Raw genomic sequence first — 19,159 nt, forward strand, 5'->3', positions numbered from 1 at the left:
CCTTTCACACAGCTGTGAAGTTAGGCACGTCATCAAACCCCTCTACCTTGAGTTATCTTTTCTGTCAATGGGGTAATAATACCTACCGTGTAGGGTGGTTATTTTAACTGAATGCACGTAAAACAATTCATAGTAAGTGCTCAGTGGAGGTCAGCTGCCTTTGTCTCTGTTGCCACTGCCACATCGAGCACACCGTAAAACCTGACTTTTTAGGGTTTGATTTACTTCTTTTTCTACCCATGCAACTTGGCCTTTGCCTGCACCTTTTGTTTTCCAATGAATTAAGTCTAGAGAAATCTTATACCCTGTGATAGAACTAGCCTTTGGATTGTGTTTGGGTATGGATCTGCTGGAGGCACCCTTTACTTTGAACAAGGAGAAAACGAGATCCAGAGAGTCAACTCTAATGACTTTTGACTAACATGAAAACGTATATGTAGGCGTGGGTTAATGAACGCAAGCCTCATTCATCATACAGCTTAGATCAGCAAATCCACTCTGCCAGAGATTTGAGAGGTAAAGCGGATAAACTACACTTGCCCGTAACAAACATGGTTACAAGTGATTTTTTAAATACTTGAGTATTAACCTTTGAGTAGCTCACGGAGTCTGTTGCTTCTTATCAGGAAACATTTGAAAGCGGGAATGTAATTAAACAGCAACATGGTTCTTAAGCGAATGATTATGGAAGTTACAGACAGAGTTGAAGTGCGAAGCCCCTCACATCCCTCCATGAAGAGTCTCAGTGTCCCCCAGAGGAAGCAGAGGGCAGCAATGGCTGCGTGAATTCATGAGCAGCGAGTGGCTCCATGTGGATCAGTAGTGAAAATGAAGAGGTTTGGGCCATATCTCAGGCTTGGAAGCTGCTGGGAAGAACACTGTCCCTCAGCTGCTCGGCCTCCTCTCAGAGGCGCCATGGCCTGCCCCAGTGAGTCCCTAATACGTTGATCTCACCAGATGATGACGAGAACCTTACTGAGGAGAAAGATGAGAACCCCCCTTTTTCCTTGGGAGAGGGTTTGGAGAAGAACGGGTTTTTTTTATTGGTTTGCCAGCACTGTACCTGGCCAGCACTGAAGCTGGCCCAGAGTTGGTGGCTGGCACATTCTGTGGAATGAACTAAGGAGAAGCAGTGAAAGCCAGTCTAGTCAGGAAGCCATTCATTGTACTTTGATTATTATTGATCAGACTTCCTCAGAATTAAATCATCAAGTAAAAATGTAAATGTCTTAAAAATGAAACACAGTGTACATCAGTTGAAATTAGTTGCTTTCCAGGTTCCCTTAATGACAGGAATCTCTAATGAATTCTTGGAGAGCCAGAGGAGTGTACCAAAAACAGACATTTTAAGCATCGATAATCAAGTACAGGTGCCCAGCAGGAGGAAGCTACTGCACACACTGTGTTACAGAAAAAAAATGAAAGCACTCACTTCCCATCGTGGGACGGGAGGAGGCAGGGAGTGAACGAGTGGGGGAGAGAGCACATGCTCAATCCTCGTCTTCCAGAGAGTGAGAAGATACTGTGTGACATTGAAATAATTTTTAAAGCAGCTGACTAGGAATGCTAATAAAAATATGAAGGTCGGTACCAAAAGAACTTCCCAAAAAGGTTAAACTAATGGCCAGTGAGAAGGGACTCAGAGATGGGCAGGGAATTCACTGGTTTTCATTATAGAACTTGTATTTATTATTTACTTGTAAAACTATATATACATGTACTTTGATAAAAGTAAAAATAGTTTTTCACATTTGTGAAAAGACAGCTTACTTTCAAATCCTAGAGCTTAGAAATACTTCTCTTTTTTTCCCTTACATGGACTTTCTCTTTTTGGAAACTTTCTCCTAAAAGCCACAATCCATTTCATGGTGTTAGATGTCAGTTTTCTATGAGAACGTTGTTATTAAATAGTGGCTTTTCATTATAAACATTTCCAACCTTTAAAGACCAAAATGTTATATATACAAGTATAACTGTTACATGGTGACTTTTGCCAGCATTTTGTCTCTGTGATCTGTATTTTCCATAGGTTAAAGTACAAGCTCTTAGCCAAGTACGCCATCCCATTCTAGGGATGACTGATGCCTCAAATGTAAATGAACACAGCTGCTTTTCCACAACGTTAGAGTCCCAAACAGCTGTCACATGTACATTTTGACATTCTTTTTTTAATTGGGACAAAAATTAGCGTACTAAATCTACTGATCTGGTTAACTATATTGTCTAACTTATGTGGAGAGGTAGAGAAGAGGTCATAGAAAAGCCCAGTGAGCTAGAACGTAACTGTCCCAAAAGACTTGAACTTACCTAAAATAAAAGCCCCGCGATGAGACCCTTCTTCTCAAGAACAGAAGGTCTGTAAGGGCCTGGTGCTGGCTGCCGACCACTGCCACCTTTGCCAGTGAGCCCGAGCCTCTGCTGATGGCCAGCGTGCTCTTCCAGCTGAGGAGATTATGAAGGATCACCCGTTGTCTCTCAAAAGCCAGAACCAGTGCTCTCTCCTCCTCTGCAGTCCCTGGAGGATTTATCTCAGGGATGGCCGTCATGGATCCAAGGACCACACTTCCTCTATTGGCGTAAAGCTCACACTACCACTACCAACTGGTGGCCTTGTTCAGGTCATGCCGATGTAAGGTCACAACTAGATCACAGGCTGCTGGCTGCTGGCTGCTGGCTGCTAGCCTTAACTCTGGACCTGAATACCTGGGTTCTGAAAACATCTCCCTGATTCCACTCTTGTCCTTGTTACTCTTTCTAGCTCTCTGGGAAGTTTCTTTGCTTGTTCGAACTTCATTTTCCTCGTCTAGAAATGAGAATGTTATCTTCATACCATTATGAGAATTAAGTAGAAATCTGCGTCAGACAGCGGGCGCATAGCCGCTATAATTTTATTACTCAATAGGTGTTAGTTCTGCCCCTCCCTTCAGCTTCACTGCTGTGAGGCGCAGCCATACTCACCATTTGGTGATAGGACACTTCGTTGTTTATGAGTATGACTGCTTTGAGTCATGGTTGAACAGAGACGCTGGCTGCTAAGGAACGCAGCGCACATTTATCCCACATCAGATGCGGCCCGGAACGTGTGCATCTGTCCGCCCAGCTGCTCATTCGAGCTTTTCCAGGGGTCCGAGGCCCCTTGTCAGAGCAGCGGAGCACCAGGGAGAACATAGGTGCGCACGTGCAGAAGTGACCTAGCATTCCTCTGGAGCACTCTGCATCTGGGGCTGGACGTGCAGAAGGGTTAAAAGCTGGAGAAACTTTTGTCATAAATTTTCTCTTCAGCAGGACTTCCCATTGAACATCTGACAGCAGAGAGGAAATGCTGATTGGCCTCAGAGTCAGCTGAAGGAGACAGGAGCTGCAGTGGAAGCTGCTGGATTTACTGTTATTAGCAAGGCAAATGGAAAGCCAGCAGGGCAGCCCAGCTCCCAGATAATAGATCTAACAAGAAGGAAAACTCCCAGAAAGGAAAATGGCTGGCAGCCACACTGCTCTACCCGCTCCGCTGCCACTTTTTCCACTGCTTTTGCCTTTTTGTTTTGTATGTGGAGCACAAAGAGAAGCATATTTTAACATCTTGGCTTAGAAGCCACAGTTGGCTTAAAGTAAAACAAGATATGTCATTTAGCTTCTCATCTAACAGATTCAGAGTTCAACGTGGTGAAATGTGCAAAATTGTATCAATACAGCAATAAATAATTGCCATTTATTGAGTATTATGTGCTAGGCTATAGTGCCTCATTTAATCCATAAAACAGTCTCATGAGTTAAAAATTATCATCATCTTCAATTTGGAGATAAGAAAACAATGCTTAGAGCACTTACATAATGTCCCAAGGTCTTAAAGCTCGATGTCGCTGGGATTTGAACCCCGCATTAATGTCTTTCTCAGCTAGTGGAAGCGACTGAGGCAGCAGCCCAGATGGCTGTGGTGGGGCCATGCAGGGTACTGCTGGGAAAGGAAGCAGCCAGTCTGGGAAACTGGTAGAGACTGAAGCTCTCATGGAAGTCAGTCAAGGAAAAGACGCAGTGTCGACGGAGGCCAAATAAGACTTGGGGAATAACCATAGAGGACGGTCGTGGTTTCGACAGACTGGCGGAGCAGGCAGTGACACGGAGGCAGGAGACTGCAAAGTATATGCACTGAACAGCAAGGACACCAGTTTGGATCATAGAGGACAAGAAATTGCAATGGATAGAAAGTCTAGAGTAGAATAAGGAGTTGGCCACCGGGAAGTTGCGGAAGGATTTTTAAGCATGGGCATGATAACTCTTAGAGTTTGACTCCAGAGAGCAGCAGTAGGGTGAAGAATGGATGGCTGGAGGCCACGAGATGGGCGGGGAGACCGTTACTGTGGGCTGGGTGATAAGCAAGGCAAGGGAGGCTTGTGAAGCGGGTAGGGTCCACGGGATGGGGAGTTGACTTAAGGTCCACAGGAAGGAGGAAGATGAGTAAGAAGTGTTCCAAACTGATTGCCTTTTTCACTACACTGACTCCGTAGAAGCCAGAATCAGTCTTAATCACCTTCGCATCTATAGTGCCTTGTACGGTGCGTGGCACATGGTGGGTTCCGTTAATGTTTGATGAACAACTGGGTTGATTCATCGGGAGACCCAGTGTCATCGTTGGAAAGCCGGTTACAAGGAAAAAGAGCTGATCTGAGAAGGAGAGGTTAAAAAGGTTATAGTCTGTTGTCCCGTAAAATTAAAAGCCAAAGCGTGTTTGGAGTTCTCTCCGTTCCTGCTGTTCATTGTCCGCAGCGCTTCCTTGGCGAGTTGATGGAAGCCCCTACGAGGCCCTGCGGTCTCACCCAGGGCTAGACTCCCTTCCATCGGAGGGGCACTGGCACCTGCTCTGTGTAGAACACTGTCACTCCTGGTGCCTCACCGAATCTCTTCGGCAGCCTGTCAAGTACGTGGCAACTGTTATCCTCGTTTTATGGAGGAGGAGACCGAGGCTCAGAGAGGATGTAGTTTACCCAAGTCCGTCTCAGGCATAAGCAGCTTTGAATATAAGTCTTCAGACTCCACCGTATCATAACAAAGTCCGATGATTGAAAACATTTGGCCCCGAGCTTCGTCTGCATTGACTCGGGTTAGAGTCACCGCTTTTGTGTAACTCAGAAAAGGCTGCAGACAGATGAAGTCTCCTTTTTGTTTGTTTCTTTTGTTTTTGTCCTTAGGTGCTTGTGACTAAATTCACTAATTTCACTGGCTGTCAAGGCTGTGTTAAGGAAAATGGGTTTGAACTGCTGTGGTTTTTGAGCACTGGACTGGATGTCAGAAACCTTTGCCATCACGGGAAATTCTGTCACTCCGGATTTACTGTCTGCTCCCCACAGCTGAATTCCTCAGCAGTGTGATTGAGCACCCTGGCGCCCCGTCAACCAGTTTTGGCATTTATTTGAATGCATTACCCCACTGGTTTCCATAAACTATTTTACAATTGTTTAAAATAAATGACTGTTTATTTCCACAAAAGCCATCTGTATTTCTTTACAGAGCAACAGATAACTGTATGTAAAATTTGGTAATGTCACACCGACTCAAGAGAAACAGATTGGATTGAAAAATTGGATGCTAAGGGACAGTGTTAAAGGCTTCCATCCTTTCTAACAAGTGATATCTGGATTCGAAGGAGGAAAAAAAAATATTTCTTTCTTACAAGTCATATCAGGCCTCCTTTTTTCAAAGGGAAGTGCATTCATGGCAGGTTAGTGACAAGATATGGACTTTTAGCATTCCTTCTGGTGGTGAAGGGTCTGTCCCTTTGAACACGCTCTCCGCCTGGGACAGTGTGGAGGCGGCTCCTGCCTGGCGGCTTCCAGCCTTCCCCAAGCTTGGAAGTTTGGGCTTGGCCATGCCTCACCTCCTCTTGCTCTCGTACGGAGCAGGTTTCATGTGCATTGGAGCTCAGAGGACTCTGGGAGGAAGCACGGTGGGACAGGTCGCAGTGGCGTGAGGAGGCAGGCCCAGGAGAGGGGACCGAACTGATCCGGAGGCGGGACTAGCCCCCAGCAGGATTGGTCGTCCAGGCAGTGTCCACAGCAGCATTGTCTCAGCTTGATCCGCACTGGTGAGAACTGGGGCATTATTTGGAGTTCCCAGACAGCGGAATCAGATGGAGGTAGATCTTCAAGTCTGCTTTGGAGGAAGAGGGGGTCAGGCTGGCAGCCAAGCAGACTGGGCTTCTGCTTAGTCACAGTATACTCATTGAGCACACTCTGCCATGACCGTCCTGGGGATGCAGAGATGCGAGAGAGACAAGCCCACTCAGAGGTCTTTCTAGCGTGGGTTGCGAAGTCCGGAGGCAGTGGGTCCGAAGCAGAGTTTTGATTTCTCAGGACAGAACAGTGCTGGAGAAGTGCAGTCGAGGCAAGGCGAATCTGGCAGATGAGTGTGAGCAAAGGCACGGAGGACTGAAGTGGCATAGTTTGGAGGATGTTTCTCGATTACTATGTCACCTAGGTGGAAGATGAGAAGGAGAAGGGAATGAGACCAGTTCTAGAGGTTCTAGCTTCTGCTGGAAAACTGGAAACCACTCTTCCCCCCTCCCCCCAACCCCCCCCCCAAAAAAAAGTGCTACTTAGCAGAAGCAGCAGCCCAAGCGTAGGACTTATTGAATCTTTGGAACAACTCTTAAGAGGTAGGTACTGTCATTATCCCTCTTTTACAGATGGGAAAGTAAGGCACAGAAGGGTTAAGGTACTTACCCAGGGTCACACAGCTGTCACATGGAGCTGCAGGCATGGACCCCTGACAGACCGCCGGAATGGAGGCATCAGGGCTGCCCTAGAGGGAGGTCTAGCAGGCCAGAGAGAGAGACGGTCGCCCTTTGTTTTCTACAGCCCATCTGGAATCCATGAGGAGGACCGGGCAGGCACAGTCATCCAGATGGGGCGCGAGTGAGTAGCAGGTGGGTGCTCTGAGCCTTGGTCCGCAGTCACAGTCTCTCAGTGAGCTGCCTCGACGCCAGCAGCCAGCCTCAGATGCTCCAGCCCTCTTCACCTGTGCTGCCTTGCTCCTTCGAGCAGCTCTGGAAGTCTCTGTGATCCAACCCATGGCTTGTTTGGACCACAGAACCCCCGAACAAGCTCTGTGCCATTTTAGTTCCTGGCTCCGCCACTGCTGAGGTGTCTCCCCAGCCGCTGCTGAGCCCACAGCATCTGTGAGGAGCCGGAGACGGGGCGAGGAGGCCCCAGAGGCCACAGGCCCTAATCTGATCTAGCCGGAATCACCGCAAAAATTGTTCAACCTCATTTTTTTTTAATTGGATTTTTAATGACAAAAGTAATGCCAGTATATGCCCACTGTCGAAAATCCAGAAGATGAAAGTCTGTAGAGTAAAAAGCAAAAGCCTTCATCTTTGCTGCTACGCCTCCCACACCCAGAGTTAATTCTGGTTAACAGAGTGACTAAGAACAGTTTGGCTCATCTCCTTTCAGATCGTGTTGCTGCATGTATTCAGCAAATATGCACTCACGCGTATAAATGCACATATAGCTGGGTTTTACTTTATTAAACTGGAGCATACTCTATACATTCTATTTATTTTTTAATTTAATATTGTGTCATAGAAATCTTCCCATGTCTTTCTAACTTAGCTTAATTTTTTAACAGCTACATAACATCCCACTGTACAATATATACCATAATTTATTTAATAGTTTCCTACTGGAGAATATTTAGATTGTGTGCAATTTTTGATATTAAAGCAGTGCTGCACGTTTTGATATTCAGACATCTTTGAACAGGTTTCATTGTGTACTTGAAGTTATGTTTCTCAGGATAGATTCCTTTGTTGGGTCAAGGTTGTTCAATTTTAAATGCCACCTTGTCGAAGCCATTCTATTTAACAGTGATTATTGAGCACCTACAAAGAGCCTTTTGCTCTGCTGGACCTCGGGGAATGAGGTTGGATGTTTAAAAAGCCTCTCCACCCACCCCACCCCCATCTTCAAAGAGTACCCCGATGGGAGGGGGGTGGGGGCAAAACAATGACAAATAGACAAAAATGCTTCTAATCCAGCCTGCTCGGTGCAGAGAGAAGCAGGGCCCCGAGGAAGCTGGGATGAAAGCGTTCTTGATTGTGACAGGGATTCAGGCCAGGCCGCAGGGAGGAGGGGAGGTGCCGAGAGGTGTGCCTTCCTCTCCTCCCAGGAGCCCATCTGTGAGGCTGGGTATTCAAGAGGAAATGCGTTCTAAAGAATTACGATGCTCCTGCATTTTCTGCTACACAAAGAAGGACATCTCAGCCGCACGCCCTTTCCTCTCCTCCTCGTGGCACTTTCTGATTGATGATTGGAAATGATGGCAATACATAAACTATTTTTCTTTTTATTTTATGACCTGGTAATAGCAGTAACATATTTCCAGTAAATGTTTTCTATCGCAATAAAAAAGTTGTAACAGGAGTAGAAATGGGTATAGTTAAACTCTAAAGAAATCACACTTTCAGAACTGTGGATTGAGGCAGTAACTCTGTAAATCATTTAACTTAGGAAAAAAAAAAAGTCCTCTTCCCCCAGGGGAAAAAAAAAAATCAGGGCAAGCAGCTGGTGTTCATATTAAGTGCCCATCACTTAATAGGCACCTGCTGTTAGGGCTGGGGGCCCTCAATCTTGACCTCTGAAGACCAACTATCCCCTCTCTCTTCTCTCTCCGTCCCCACCTAACATCCTTTCCGAACTGATAAGTCATCTCAATCTTGCAGTTTCTTTTTTTTCAACCCGAAGATTAAGAAGAGTATAGAACGTTCTTTCTGAGATCCAGCATAGCAGTGTAGTTAAGAGCATAGGCTCTGGAGTCACACACCTGGATCCTTGTCCTGGCCTCACCCTCGCACATGACTTAAAACCACGCCACATTTTCTTTCTCCCCTGTAAAATGAGAATTATACCTCAGAGAGTTTTATGATTCATAGAGCTAATGCACGTCGAGCACTTTGTTAAGGGCCAGGAGAGACCTCAATGTCAGTCACTTTTGTTTCAAAAAGGGCAAATTGATGATTTTGCTAAGTTTGCACAGCAGTATAACAACCGACATTTGCCGAGTGTTTATTATATCCTAGGCATTGTGTTACACATATCTTTGCAATTACTCCATGAAGGTTGAGATCCCATAACTTTGCCCAGTGTCACATAGCTTGTAAAAGAGCCAAGATTTTTATCCAACTCTTTTTGACCCCAGAACCCACGCTGTAGCCACCACATGTCCACCTTCTAGGATTAGAAACTCATCAGGAGCAAAGATGGTAAAACTTTGAGTCATTTTGTCTCACCAGACATGGCCTCCTTTGACTGATGAAGATTGGAAGCCGACAGTGTTGAGAGCCTGTGCTCCAGGAGTCCCAGGCCAAGCAAAAAGGAAGCACATCCCTTCCCTGACTGCAGGCAGAGCAGCCTGCTCCTCACTGGGTCCTTATTTAGGCTCTGTTACTCTTAAGAGGATAAATGGCTGCTGCTTCTGCACAAGGTGTCCTTAATGTGCTCTAAAAATTAGGCCTTTCCCACCCTTTGTCTTTAATTTCTGATTCTAGCTGACACCTTCATTAATGGTCCAGTGCAAGCTTTCTGTCGACTTGAGGACTACTGTGTAAGAATGATTTTGCTGTCCTATCAATAATAGTCATAATTTCCCCAATACTCTCATCAGCCGTGAATTGAGTCTTGCAGCAAAGAAATGGAAGCCCCAGTGCAGTGGTTTGAAAGCGATTTGTCTTGTGGACGGCGTCTTATTTCAGTAAAATCAGGTCAGCACAGCACTGCTGGGTCAGGTGTAAGTCTGGTACAAATTAGTTGGAAGAAATTGATCATTTGAGCCTTAGGTTATTTTTAGCTACTGTAGCTTTTTAGGATCTTTTTTCTTTATTTACATTTGTCTTAATAAACTTTAACCATCATTGTCAGGCAAATTAAATGTCTTCTCAGTTTCAGCCAAGCCTTTGATAAGAGGAAAGACTGTTCTCTCTCCACCCCACCGTGTCGGACTTCCCTTCAGTTTTGGGGTTTGCTACAGTTACCCCGTTTAAACACTTGAACCCACCCCCTTCTCATCCTCCGACTGGCCCCCTTTCTGGGGTTTGTTTATTGCACATACTGGCCCCTTGACCAGTCTGTTCTTCATTGCTATTGAAAGTTAATGGGGGCAAAATTGCATTCCCAAACATTTGAACCTGAAGTGGCCAAGGCCGAACTTGGTTGATCTCTGGTGATCGGTTCAATTTAGTTACGATTTTTTGCCATTAGGCTGGGGCTGAATGATGGTGATTTGGTTGAGGCCAAATGTCTGAAGAAAATTGGCTCCCTGATAAGGGCGCTGTTATCAGAGGGGCTACCTTCTCATTTACATTTAGATGAGTATTGATTATTTATTTACTCAGAGAAGTGAGATTCGTTTCCAATCTTATCTTTCTCGTCTCTGCTTGTCAGCAGAAAGAGAGATAGAGCTCCTGACATCAGGCCAAGATAACAGCACTTTGTAGTAAAGATAAAAGTTGGAATGGGCCTTTTTCTAGTCTTGACTGAAAGGATAAGTTTTAAAAATTAGAACTGATGGGTCATGCTTTCAAAACCTTTCCTGAAGGTTTTGCCGTGTAACTAGGTGGGAGAATTGGTTTATTGGAACAGCCTTGGTCTTTCTTCTTTTGTAATAGGCATCGTATTTAATTCGATTATATTCAGCTGTTTCACTGAGAGCAAATTGTGTATTGGCTCAGAGAAGACGCTAAAGTGTGACCTTATTGTCATGTCAGCTTGTTCCTTTTTTATTATTTAAATTCCAAATTGTCCGACCTGAGCCTCAGAGGGGGTATAAGCTGTAGTGGTTATCACTTGACGATAATTCAGTGCTTATATTAAGATCAAGCAGAAAATGATTATAGTCGCCTCTAGAGGAAGAGTTATAAGCGATAGGGCTGACACCGAAGGCAGACATTTTAGAGTAGCTGACGTTGACCGAGCTCTGCTGTTGACAACATCAGTGTGTCAGCGATGGCTTTGGCTCAGTGAGGAACTCGGGATTCAGCCGGCCCCTGCCATAGAGCAGACGAGGCTTGGCACAATGTGCCTCGAATGGTCCCCCTGCCACCAGTCTCCTCCATCCCATTGTCAAAGTGCCACCAGAAGAATCTTACCAAAATATAAAGCTGATCATGTCACTCTCCTGCTCCGTGAGCATCACTTGCGTACAAGAGAGAATCGAAACCTCGTCCAGCAGTCTGGGCCAAGCATCCCAGCCTCAGCTTCCCCTCGAACCCCCACCGAGCCGAGGGATTGGCTCAATCCTCACGGCAACCTTCTGCGGGATGTTCTGTTACCTTCGTTTTAAAGACGAGAAAATACACAGATTAAATAACTTCCCCAGAATGTATAGCCAGCAGTTATACTCCCCGAGAGGACACAAACACCAGAAATTTGCTGCTCAAAGCCCAGCCTCACCTCTTATTTGCTCACACGTAATCCTTTTCTGGCTACAAGAAGCTCTTGCAGATTAAAGCAGCTCTTTAAGCTGGTGAATGGAAAACAGTTGACATGAAGGTGTGTCTGTGAGGTGACTTTACCGTTTTTCCTCACACAGGTGGTCCTCACGTTTGTTCTCATGCTCAGCAGTAATAATGATAGGATAATTCGTTTATATCCCACTTCAACCCAAAAAGCATTTGGAATGCATACATTATTATAGTAGGATAAAAAAATACATACATTGAAACTACATGAAAGAAAAATGGAAAATAAAGATCCAGAGGATTAAATGACACAGAAATGAATGTCCAGCCATTACAGTCAGTCATACATTTAGTGTTGATCTTCCCTATGGACAAAGGAGAAAGGGACACGGTTACAAGATTTGTGACAAACTGCCTAACACTGGTGGCTCCGAGGAAGTGCACTTTTCCTGCTCCTGATGTCGGAAAGAAGTTTCTCCCATGAGTCTTTAGAAATAAGATGCAGAATGATCGAGGGCAGTGGATGGCTTCTCTCTCCTCGGGCTTCTGCCCTTGGCTCTCCATTGGGTGTCGAGTCTCAGCTGACCTCAGCTGTTAAGGAATTGCATACTAAAACCTTTTATGTTTCAGTCAAGGATTAACGGGATGGAGGAAGGGACCAGTGTGCCAGTACGTGTGTATGTGTCCACCACCCAGCAGATAACTACAGATATTCTTTGAACTGTATGTGCTGAAATGTTCGCCTCGGGTTTACAAAAATCCCATAAAAATCCTGCCTGGGTGTTACAACTTGGAACCCTCCCAAAGTGCCCAGAGCAGTATTTTGTTCCTAGGCCGTTTGGTGACATGGTACTCCTGCAGTAAATACATGCTTGGAACGCCCAAGCAGATTTTGCTGTCGCTGCAGAGGAACGGCTTCCCAGAATCTTCCTTTTGTGTCCCCCTCTGCTGCGAAGTGGAGGGCGGTGGCTTCATGCGCAGCTGTGACATTTTAAAACCTCTTTCCAAAGGGTAGATGTTGCCTTGAGAACTATGTCCTGTTCAGTGTGAAAGAGCCTTTTAGATTTTATGTAATCATTTCTTTGGCAGAAGTATATTAATAGAAACTGACCTCACAGCTTGTCTTTTTTAAATGGTTTTGGCTGCTGTTTTTTTTCTTTCCCCTCATGTCAGCTGTCTAAAAATTAAACAAGCATTTGATGGAAACTATAACTTGATAGATAGTAGCTCCGGGTTGTCATAATCTTGATTATCATCAACAGACATTGATTAAGAACTAGTTACGGGTGAGGCATGTGGTTTATGAATAATATAGAGAGTGCAGGCCTCAGCAGTCCTGAGTGTGAGTCCTAGTTCCAGTGGGACATCGAGCAAGTCATTTAGCCTCTTTAAGTCATAGTTTCTTCCTCTGTAAAATGAAATTCATACTCTTTACATCCTAGGGGACAGAGTAAATGAGACGATCTATATAAAATACCTGGCACATAGGAGGCATGTTATGGTATGTTGTGGTCTTGTAGTAGTATCGTTGCAGTCTGCTGATGAGAAGGTTGACGAAGCGGGAAGCTGGCACTTAAATAATACTATTAATGTATCAGACACTCTACTAACTGCTTACAACTGTTAACTCACTGAATTCTCAGACAGGCCTATGAGGTAGGTGCTATTATTGTCGCCATTTTATAAATAAAGAAACAGAGAGGTTACGTAAGCTGGCCCTAAGTCGTACAGGCGGGCGGGACTGAACCGAGGCAGTCTGGTGCCAAGTCCATGCCCTGCATCATCATGCTCTATTGCTTCTCATCCATACCCTGCCTCTTGCCTACACAGTATGGCCTGAAGTTATCAGTCTGGCATTTTCAGGGGAAGAACTGTGTGAGATAACTTATCCAGTGTTCTGGCAAGAATTAGGAGAGAAATTGATATTTGTAAGAGATAGTTTTCCATTTGGGTTTAGAGCTCGAGTCACATCTGTGGTTTAACCACCCCTACCTTCCCCAAAGTCGAGACTCACCAGTCCTTTGCTGAGTTCAGAATTGGGTTTTCAAGCTGGTCTTTAGCTTTTATGGAAGAGCAGGGAGTCCCCAGAGCAGGTAACACTCAGAATTTCAGTTGCTGACAAAACTGGGCATGCGTAGGAATATTCTTAAGGAAAGACGGGGAGAGAGATCCTGAATGGATGGAAAGATAAGGTGGCCTTATAGCGTGGGATATTTAGAATGTGTGGATTTCATTAAAATAAATTATTTCAGATCATTTTCATTTTGAATTTATAGAAACCACAAGTTAAGTGATTCAGAACCCAAATGAATCCACAAATCTACAAAAATCTATACTTATGGAATAAACTATGGCCTCTTTATAATTGGCCAGTAATTTATAGTTTGCAAGAGCAAGAAAGGTTCAAAACACATAGGCTTTAGAGCCAAAGACTCTTGGGTTTCATTTCTCCATTTCTAATTCCTGCCTTTGTGAGCTTGGGCAAGTTACTTCACCCTGCCAACCTTCAGAGTCCCAGTGTGGCGAATGGGAATAACAGTATCTGCCTGTTAGAGTTGCTCTGAGGATTCAATAAGGTAACAAATGTAGGGTGCCTGGCATATAATGGTCACTCAGTAAATGAGAGTCATTATCTAGGCTTCAAGGAAAAAGTCCTAAAGCTGCTTTCAGGAAATAAACTATTTTAATAGAAATATCTGCAAGACCCAAGAGACGAAGTAAATCTTGAATGATGGCATTTTGGGCTTTGAGAGTGGTACAGGGACTTGTGTTTCGGGACATGGGACTCTTCCTAGGACTCCGTGCCTGTCCTGGCTTCCCTCACGTTTCCCAAGCAGCTACAGTGACTGGAAGGAAAACGTGTGCGAAGGAGACCAGCCAGAAGCACACCTTAATGCAGCCAGGCGTTGGCGCCCAGCAAGCAGGAAAGGGGCGGCTTACTTACAGCCCAGCTGTCAGGAAGGCAGGCAGCACGAGAAGCCCAGCACCCTGTATACTGCTCTCAGAGTCAGAGTAAACGTGTCAGGCTGCAGGGTTACTTAAGATGAAAATATTGATCTGTGTAAACAGGTTACGTCTGGTTTTGATTAAATTATTGCATGCGCAAGACCCACTGGAGATGCTGCAATGCGTGGTGATTATAGTATCCTCAAAAATGGCACAGTAAGATATCAGAGGGCTTGTAAGTTTATACGATGTTTTTGAAATTATAAAAGTAACGTTTATTTATTACAGGGAATGTGAAAAATACAAAATAACACTAAGGAAAAATAAAAACACTCATTATCCCACTGTCCAGTAAAACTACTATTCACATTTTGTAAATAACCTTCCAGTCTTTCCCCACCCACCCTGTGACTTTACTCATACTTTTTCATAATCGCAATCGCCTTGCACATTATGTGTTAAAATTTTCCGTTTTCATAAAATAGTGTATTATAAAGATGTTTCATAAAAGTAAAAATTTTGCAACATCACTTTGAATATCTTCATGATAATTCACAATATTTTGTTAGACCTAGGTTGTTCCCAAATTTTGGCTCTCAAAAAAAAAAAAATGAATTATTATAGCTAAACTCGGTACCCAGATTTCCCTGTAGATTCAGAGACGTGGATGTCGGCGCCTTACACACGATGTCGCTGGGCGTTATTGGTGGGGGGCAGTCAGAGATCGTCTAACAGGCCAGTGTCTTAGAAAGCAGCTCTCCAGGTTCAGGGGTGACTTCTTTCCCTCCAGTGGTCTGAAGATGCCCACAGCCGCGAAATGTAGTTGTAGGAAGGAAAGGAGGGAACGTGGGAGGCTCTCACCAGCTAAGTTTTCTTGAAATTTAGCTAGGCATGATTTTTCTGTGATTACATCCACCAGTGAATGTGTAACATGCAACGATCAGCAGCAAATATGCCCAATAATTGATGAATGTCACTGACAGGTAACAGCGGAAACTAAGAATTACCTGTATTTCTATACCTTTGTTTGCTTAATATTTTTGAAGTTAAATTTAACCATGTATAATGATGAACTACAATGCCTTCTTGACCTGAATACGGTATATTAGAGCTTATAAGAATTGTGTAGGTTTCTGAGCATGTATTTGGATTAAATATGTAGTTGTTTGTGTTTCGAGCATTGTTTTACTTGGTAACGGTTTAAAAGCTATAAATATCATGAAAAGGACTGGACGTATGTGAGAACTCTGAGAACTGGCAGAAGCGCTAATGAAATACCAGTTAGAGAAAAGATCAAATGTACCACGAAACTACAGTGCTACAGATGTCGAACACAGAATGTGGGAGAGGAGAATGACTTGAGATGAGTGAAGCACCTCACACACTGATGAAGGGGAAGTACTGGATGTAAGCTGACGACGGCTTAAGAACATATCTAAAAATACACGTTCCGCCTGGGAGCCCCATGAGGCCTCTGATGCTTTCCTCAGCTCCCTCACGCCTCCGCCTCTGCCTGACCAAACACACCTTTCATAGTCAAAATAATAAGACAGTTTCTTACACCTCTAATCTTTTCAATAACCGTTAACAACAGGAACAGTCTTTTGAATCTGATCATTGGACCCATTAGGTGTTATCTGAGAATAAGATTGTCATTTGGCTTGACAAAGAAATACATGAATGAATGTCTAAAATGCCCCAGTGTGTTATTACGATGCACCAGAACCCCGTGTGGTGCAGGATAGCTAGTATTCCTGCCTTGCAGGATTATTGAACCTGTGTCTTTGTCAGCAAAACCATGAATCAGCACCCACTGTCCTTCTATCACTGTGACCCAGAAACCTGAGATTCTCCAGATTTTTCAAAAATTTTTTTGAATATTTGGGCCGTCGTCATATTAGAGTTCTAAACATACCTAATTCCTGCGTATAACTGATTTTTCATTATTATATGGTTCTTAATAACGGGTACTTATTTTCTTAGAGACTGTCATCTCTGTTCACAATAATCTTTAAGGTTATAAATATTCCCACATTCCTAATTAGGAAGCAGGCTCAGAAAACGGTGTGTTACCTGCTCGTGTCTGTGTGGCCACATTGTGATCCGCGTCAGTCTGACTCAGAAGCTATCTACCTCTCACCTTGTTTCGGGGGAACTGAGCGAAAACAGACCTGATAATAGAACAGACAAGCGCGTGAAACCTTGTGGGGAAAACCCCTAAACCCCTCCGTCTCGGATAGCCAGGCCCTCGAGACAGCTTCAGCGTTTTCCTGTGCTTTAACAGCTTTTCGCCAGTATGTGGTGTTTTCTCAATGTTAAGTTCACTGTTTCAGCCTTCCTTCCCCCCTCCTGCCCCTTTGATCTTCCAGGCCCTCAGTACCGCCTGGAGAAGCAGAGCGAGCCCAACGTCGCCGTGGACCTGGAGAGCACTTTGGAGAGCCAGAGCGCCTGGGAGTTCTGCCTGGTCCGCGAGAACAGTACGTTGGCCACCTCGCTCTGTGCCCGCTTTGTCCGTTACAGACATGCTTAGACATCACGTGTCTGGGAGCGCTGGTCTGGCCTCCCGGGGCAGATTTGAAGTGACTGTTTTCCAAGGCGGACTTCAGCCTTCGTGCCAAAAGTATATCCCAAAGTGAAATGATTGATTTCGTGCTTTTTGGTAGAGAGTCTGCATCCTGTTTAGCTCTCTGTGATTAATATTTTTCTGTTAAACTGTATCTTCTTAAGCTAGGAACAGTCCTGGAAACAGCTTAGAAAAATGAGGCCTTTTCTTAGGCAAAGGCTATTCTGTATATAAAGCAACTGGCCCTGGTCAGTATCACTATATCGTTGTTCAGACATCAGATTGTAGGAAATTCTGATCGTTTGCGTACTCTTGGCAGGAGTCAGTGTGGTGGTTCCTAGTGCTGTGTTGTAAGCGTCTTTAAAAGTTCAGTTCATTTCTTTTCATTCTCTCTTTAGAGTATCCGAGTGGTGAACCTTTGCCATCCCCTCCTCTGCACTCCCATTGACTTAAGGGGCAAGTGGCATGTGAAGACAGGTCATAGTGGTCTTTTACACAGGCTGTTTCTTCTGCATGGAACACTCTTTCCGCCACTCTGATTCATTGTTTCTCATCCTTCGTCTCAGTTTAAATGTCACATTTTCAAAGAGGCTGTCCGTGATCACTGTCCCCCCTCACCTACGCCTGATCCATCCCTCACTCAAATCCCCCATTATATTACGTCATAAAGCACACTACTTTTTATCCATTGCATATATTTCTGTTTATAATTATATATTTTTCTGAGTGATCATTTGATGTCTATTTCTCCCACTAGATTGTCAGGGCTGTGAGGGTGTCCCTGATCCATACCAGCTTGCCCTTCATTAATTCACCAGATATTTACTCATCACCCACTATAAGCCATGTACTGCAAGAGCTAAGTAATGTAGATTAAATGAGTGAATGAATGACAGTTTTTTAGTCCCGCCACTGACCCCAGGCCGCTACTCTTGGCCCGGAGTCCCTCACGGCCTCATCTGGGGATGCATGCTCAGAGTCCACCAAGAAAGCAAAATGTGCTTTTTTGCATTTATCAACACATTCTCAAAGGCAGAAGGTTGGTGCCATCACAGTCTGCAACCAGTTATAAGTAGTTTATATAAATACACAAAATCATTTGGATTCTCGAATGGTCCAAAAAATTTGAATAAGTAGTAAACATTTATAATAATATTTATCCCTATCAACAATCTAAGATACAAACATTTTAAAGCAAAAATGTAATACTTTTCACCTATAAAACAAGACAGGTATTTCAAAAAGAGTCCTTCCTCATTGCTGAGGGGAATACAGGGAAATAGGCAAATTCAAGCAGTTGTTGACTATGGTGTAAGTTAATATAACATAGCTGGAAGTATCAAGAGACCTAAAATACAATAAAGATTTGTGTGTAATGATAGTCATTAAATACTTATAATATATATGTATATGATATCTATGTAATACTCCTATATTGGGAAATTATGCAGAGTGTCCACCTTTTGGTAAAGGCAGATTAAGTAATTTGATCAAATTCTCTCACTGAAGGTAACTTTAAAAGCTGATTAAAATATACAGATCATTCTTCTAAAGTCACCAGAGAGCACAAGATAGAAAATAATTAATGGCCAGTATCTGGGAGAAGATTGAACTAAAAGAAGTAAGATCAGGACCTAGGACCAGTTTTTGTCCTGATATCATTTGTATTGGAAGGCTGCAATATTTAAAGGAAATTTAACAGCCTCTTAATTCACATATTATAAAAGAAGAAACGCCCAAAAGTAATAAGCTAAGCATTCAGCTCAAAAAATTAGAAAAGAAATGTAAAGAGAATAATAGGAAGGAAGCAATAAAGATAAAAACAGAAATTAATGAAATAGAAGATTTAGGGACATCAAAACCAAACATTGGTTCTTAGTAAAGTCTAACAAACTTGCTACACCTCTAATGAAATGGGTCAAAAACATGGAAGAGAAACAAATAACAGAGAAACACAAATAATAACAGGAATAAAAATAAACCTGCAGTCACAACAGATAATACAAGGTTGTTTTGAAAAACTCCATACTAAAAACTTTGAAAATGTAAACGAAAGGGAAAAAAAATCCTAAGGAAAAAAACAATTTGCCAAAATTGACACAAGAAGAAATAGAAAACTTGAATACTCCCATAACTATTTCGAAAACTGAATTCATGATTAAAAACCTTCCCACAAAAGGCAGGCCCAGGCAACTTCACTGGCT

At 43.7% G+C, this 19,159-nt stretch overlaps 1 protein-coding gene across 7 annotated transcripts in view; it reads left to right on the forward strand.

Annotated features, from left to right (window-relative positions):
• MAPKAP1 (mitogen-activated protein kinase associated protein 1) overlaps positions 1-19,159 on the forward strand; it is a 238,846-nt gene that overhangs the window by 163,608 nt on the left and 56,079 nt on the right. For 6 of the 7 annotated variants that reach the window (XM_023533068.1, XM_023533070.1, XM_023533071.1 and 3 more), the window contains one exon: positions 6,677-6,924. In XM_023533068.1, the coding sequence (XP_023388836.1) occupies positions 6,677-6,909 (233 nt within the window). In that variant the 3' untranslated portion in view covers positions 6,910-6,924. Of the gene's footprint in view, positions 1-6,676; positions 6,925-16,761; positions 16,870-19,159 lie in introns of those variants that run through there. The other variant, XM_023533072.1, reaches the window with a different exon arrangement.

The sequence above is a fragment of the Pteropus vampyrus genome, unplaced genomic scaffold, assembly GCF_000151845.1.
Source record: "Pteropus vampyrus isolate Shadow unplaced genomic scaffold, Pvam_2.0 Scaffold95, whole genome shotgun sequence".
Lineage (NCBI taxonomy): Eukaryota > Metazoa > Chordata > Mammalia > Chiroptera > Pteropodidae > Pteropus > Pteropus vampyrus.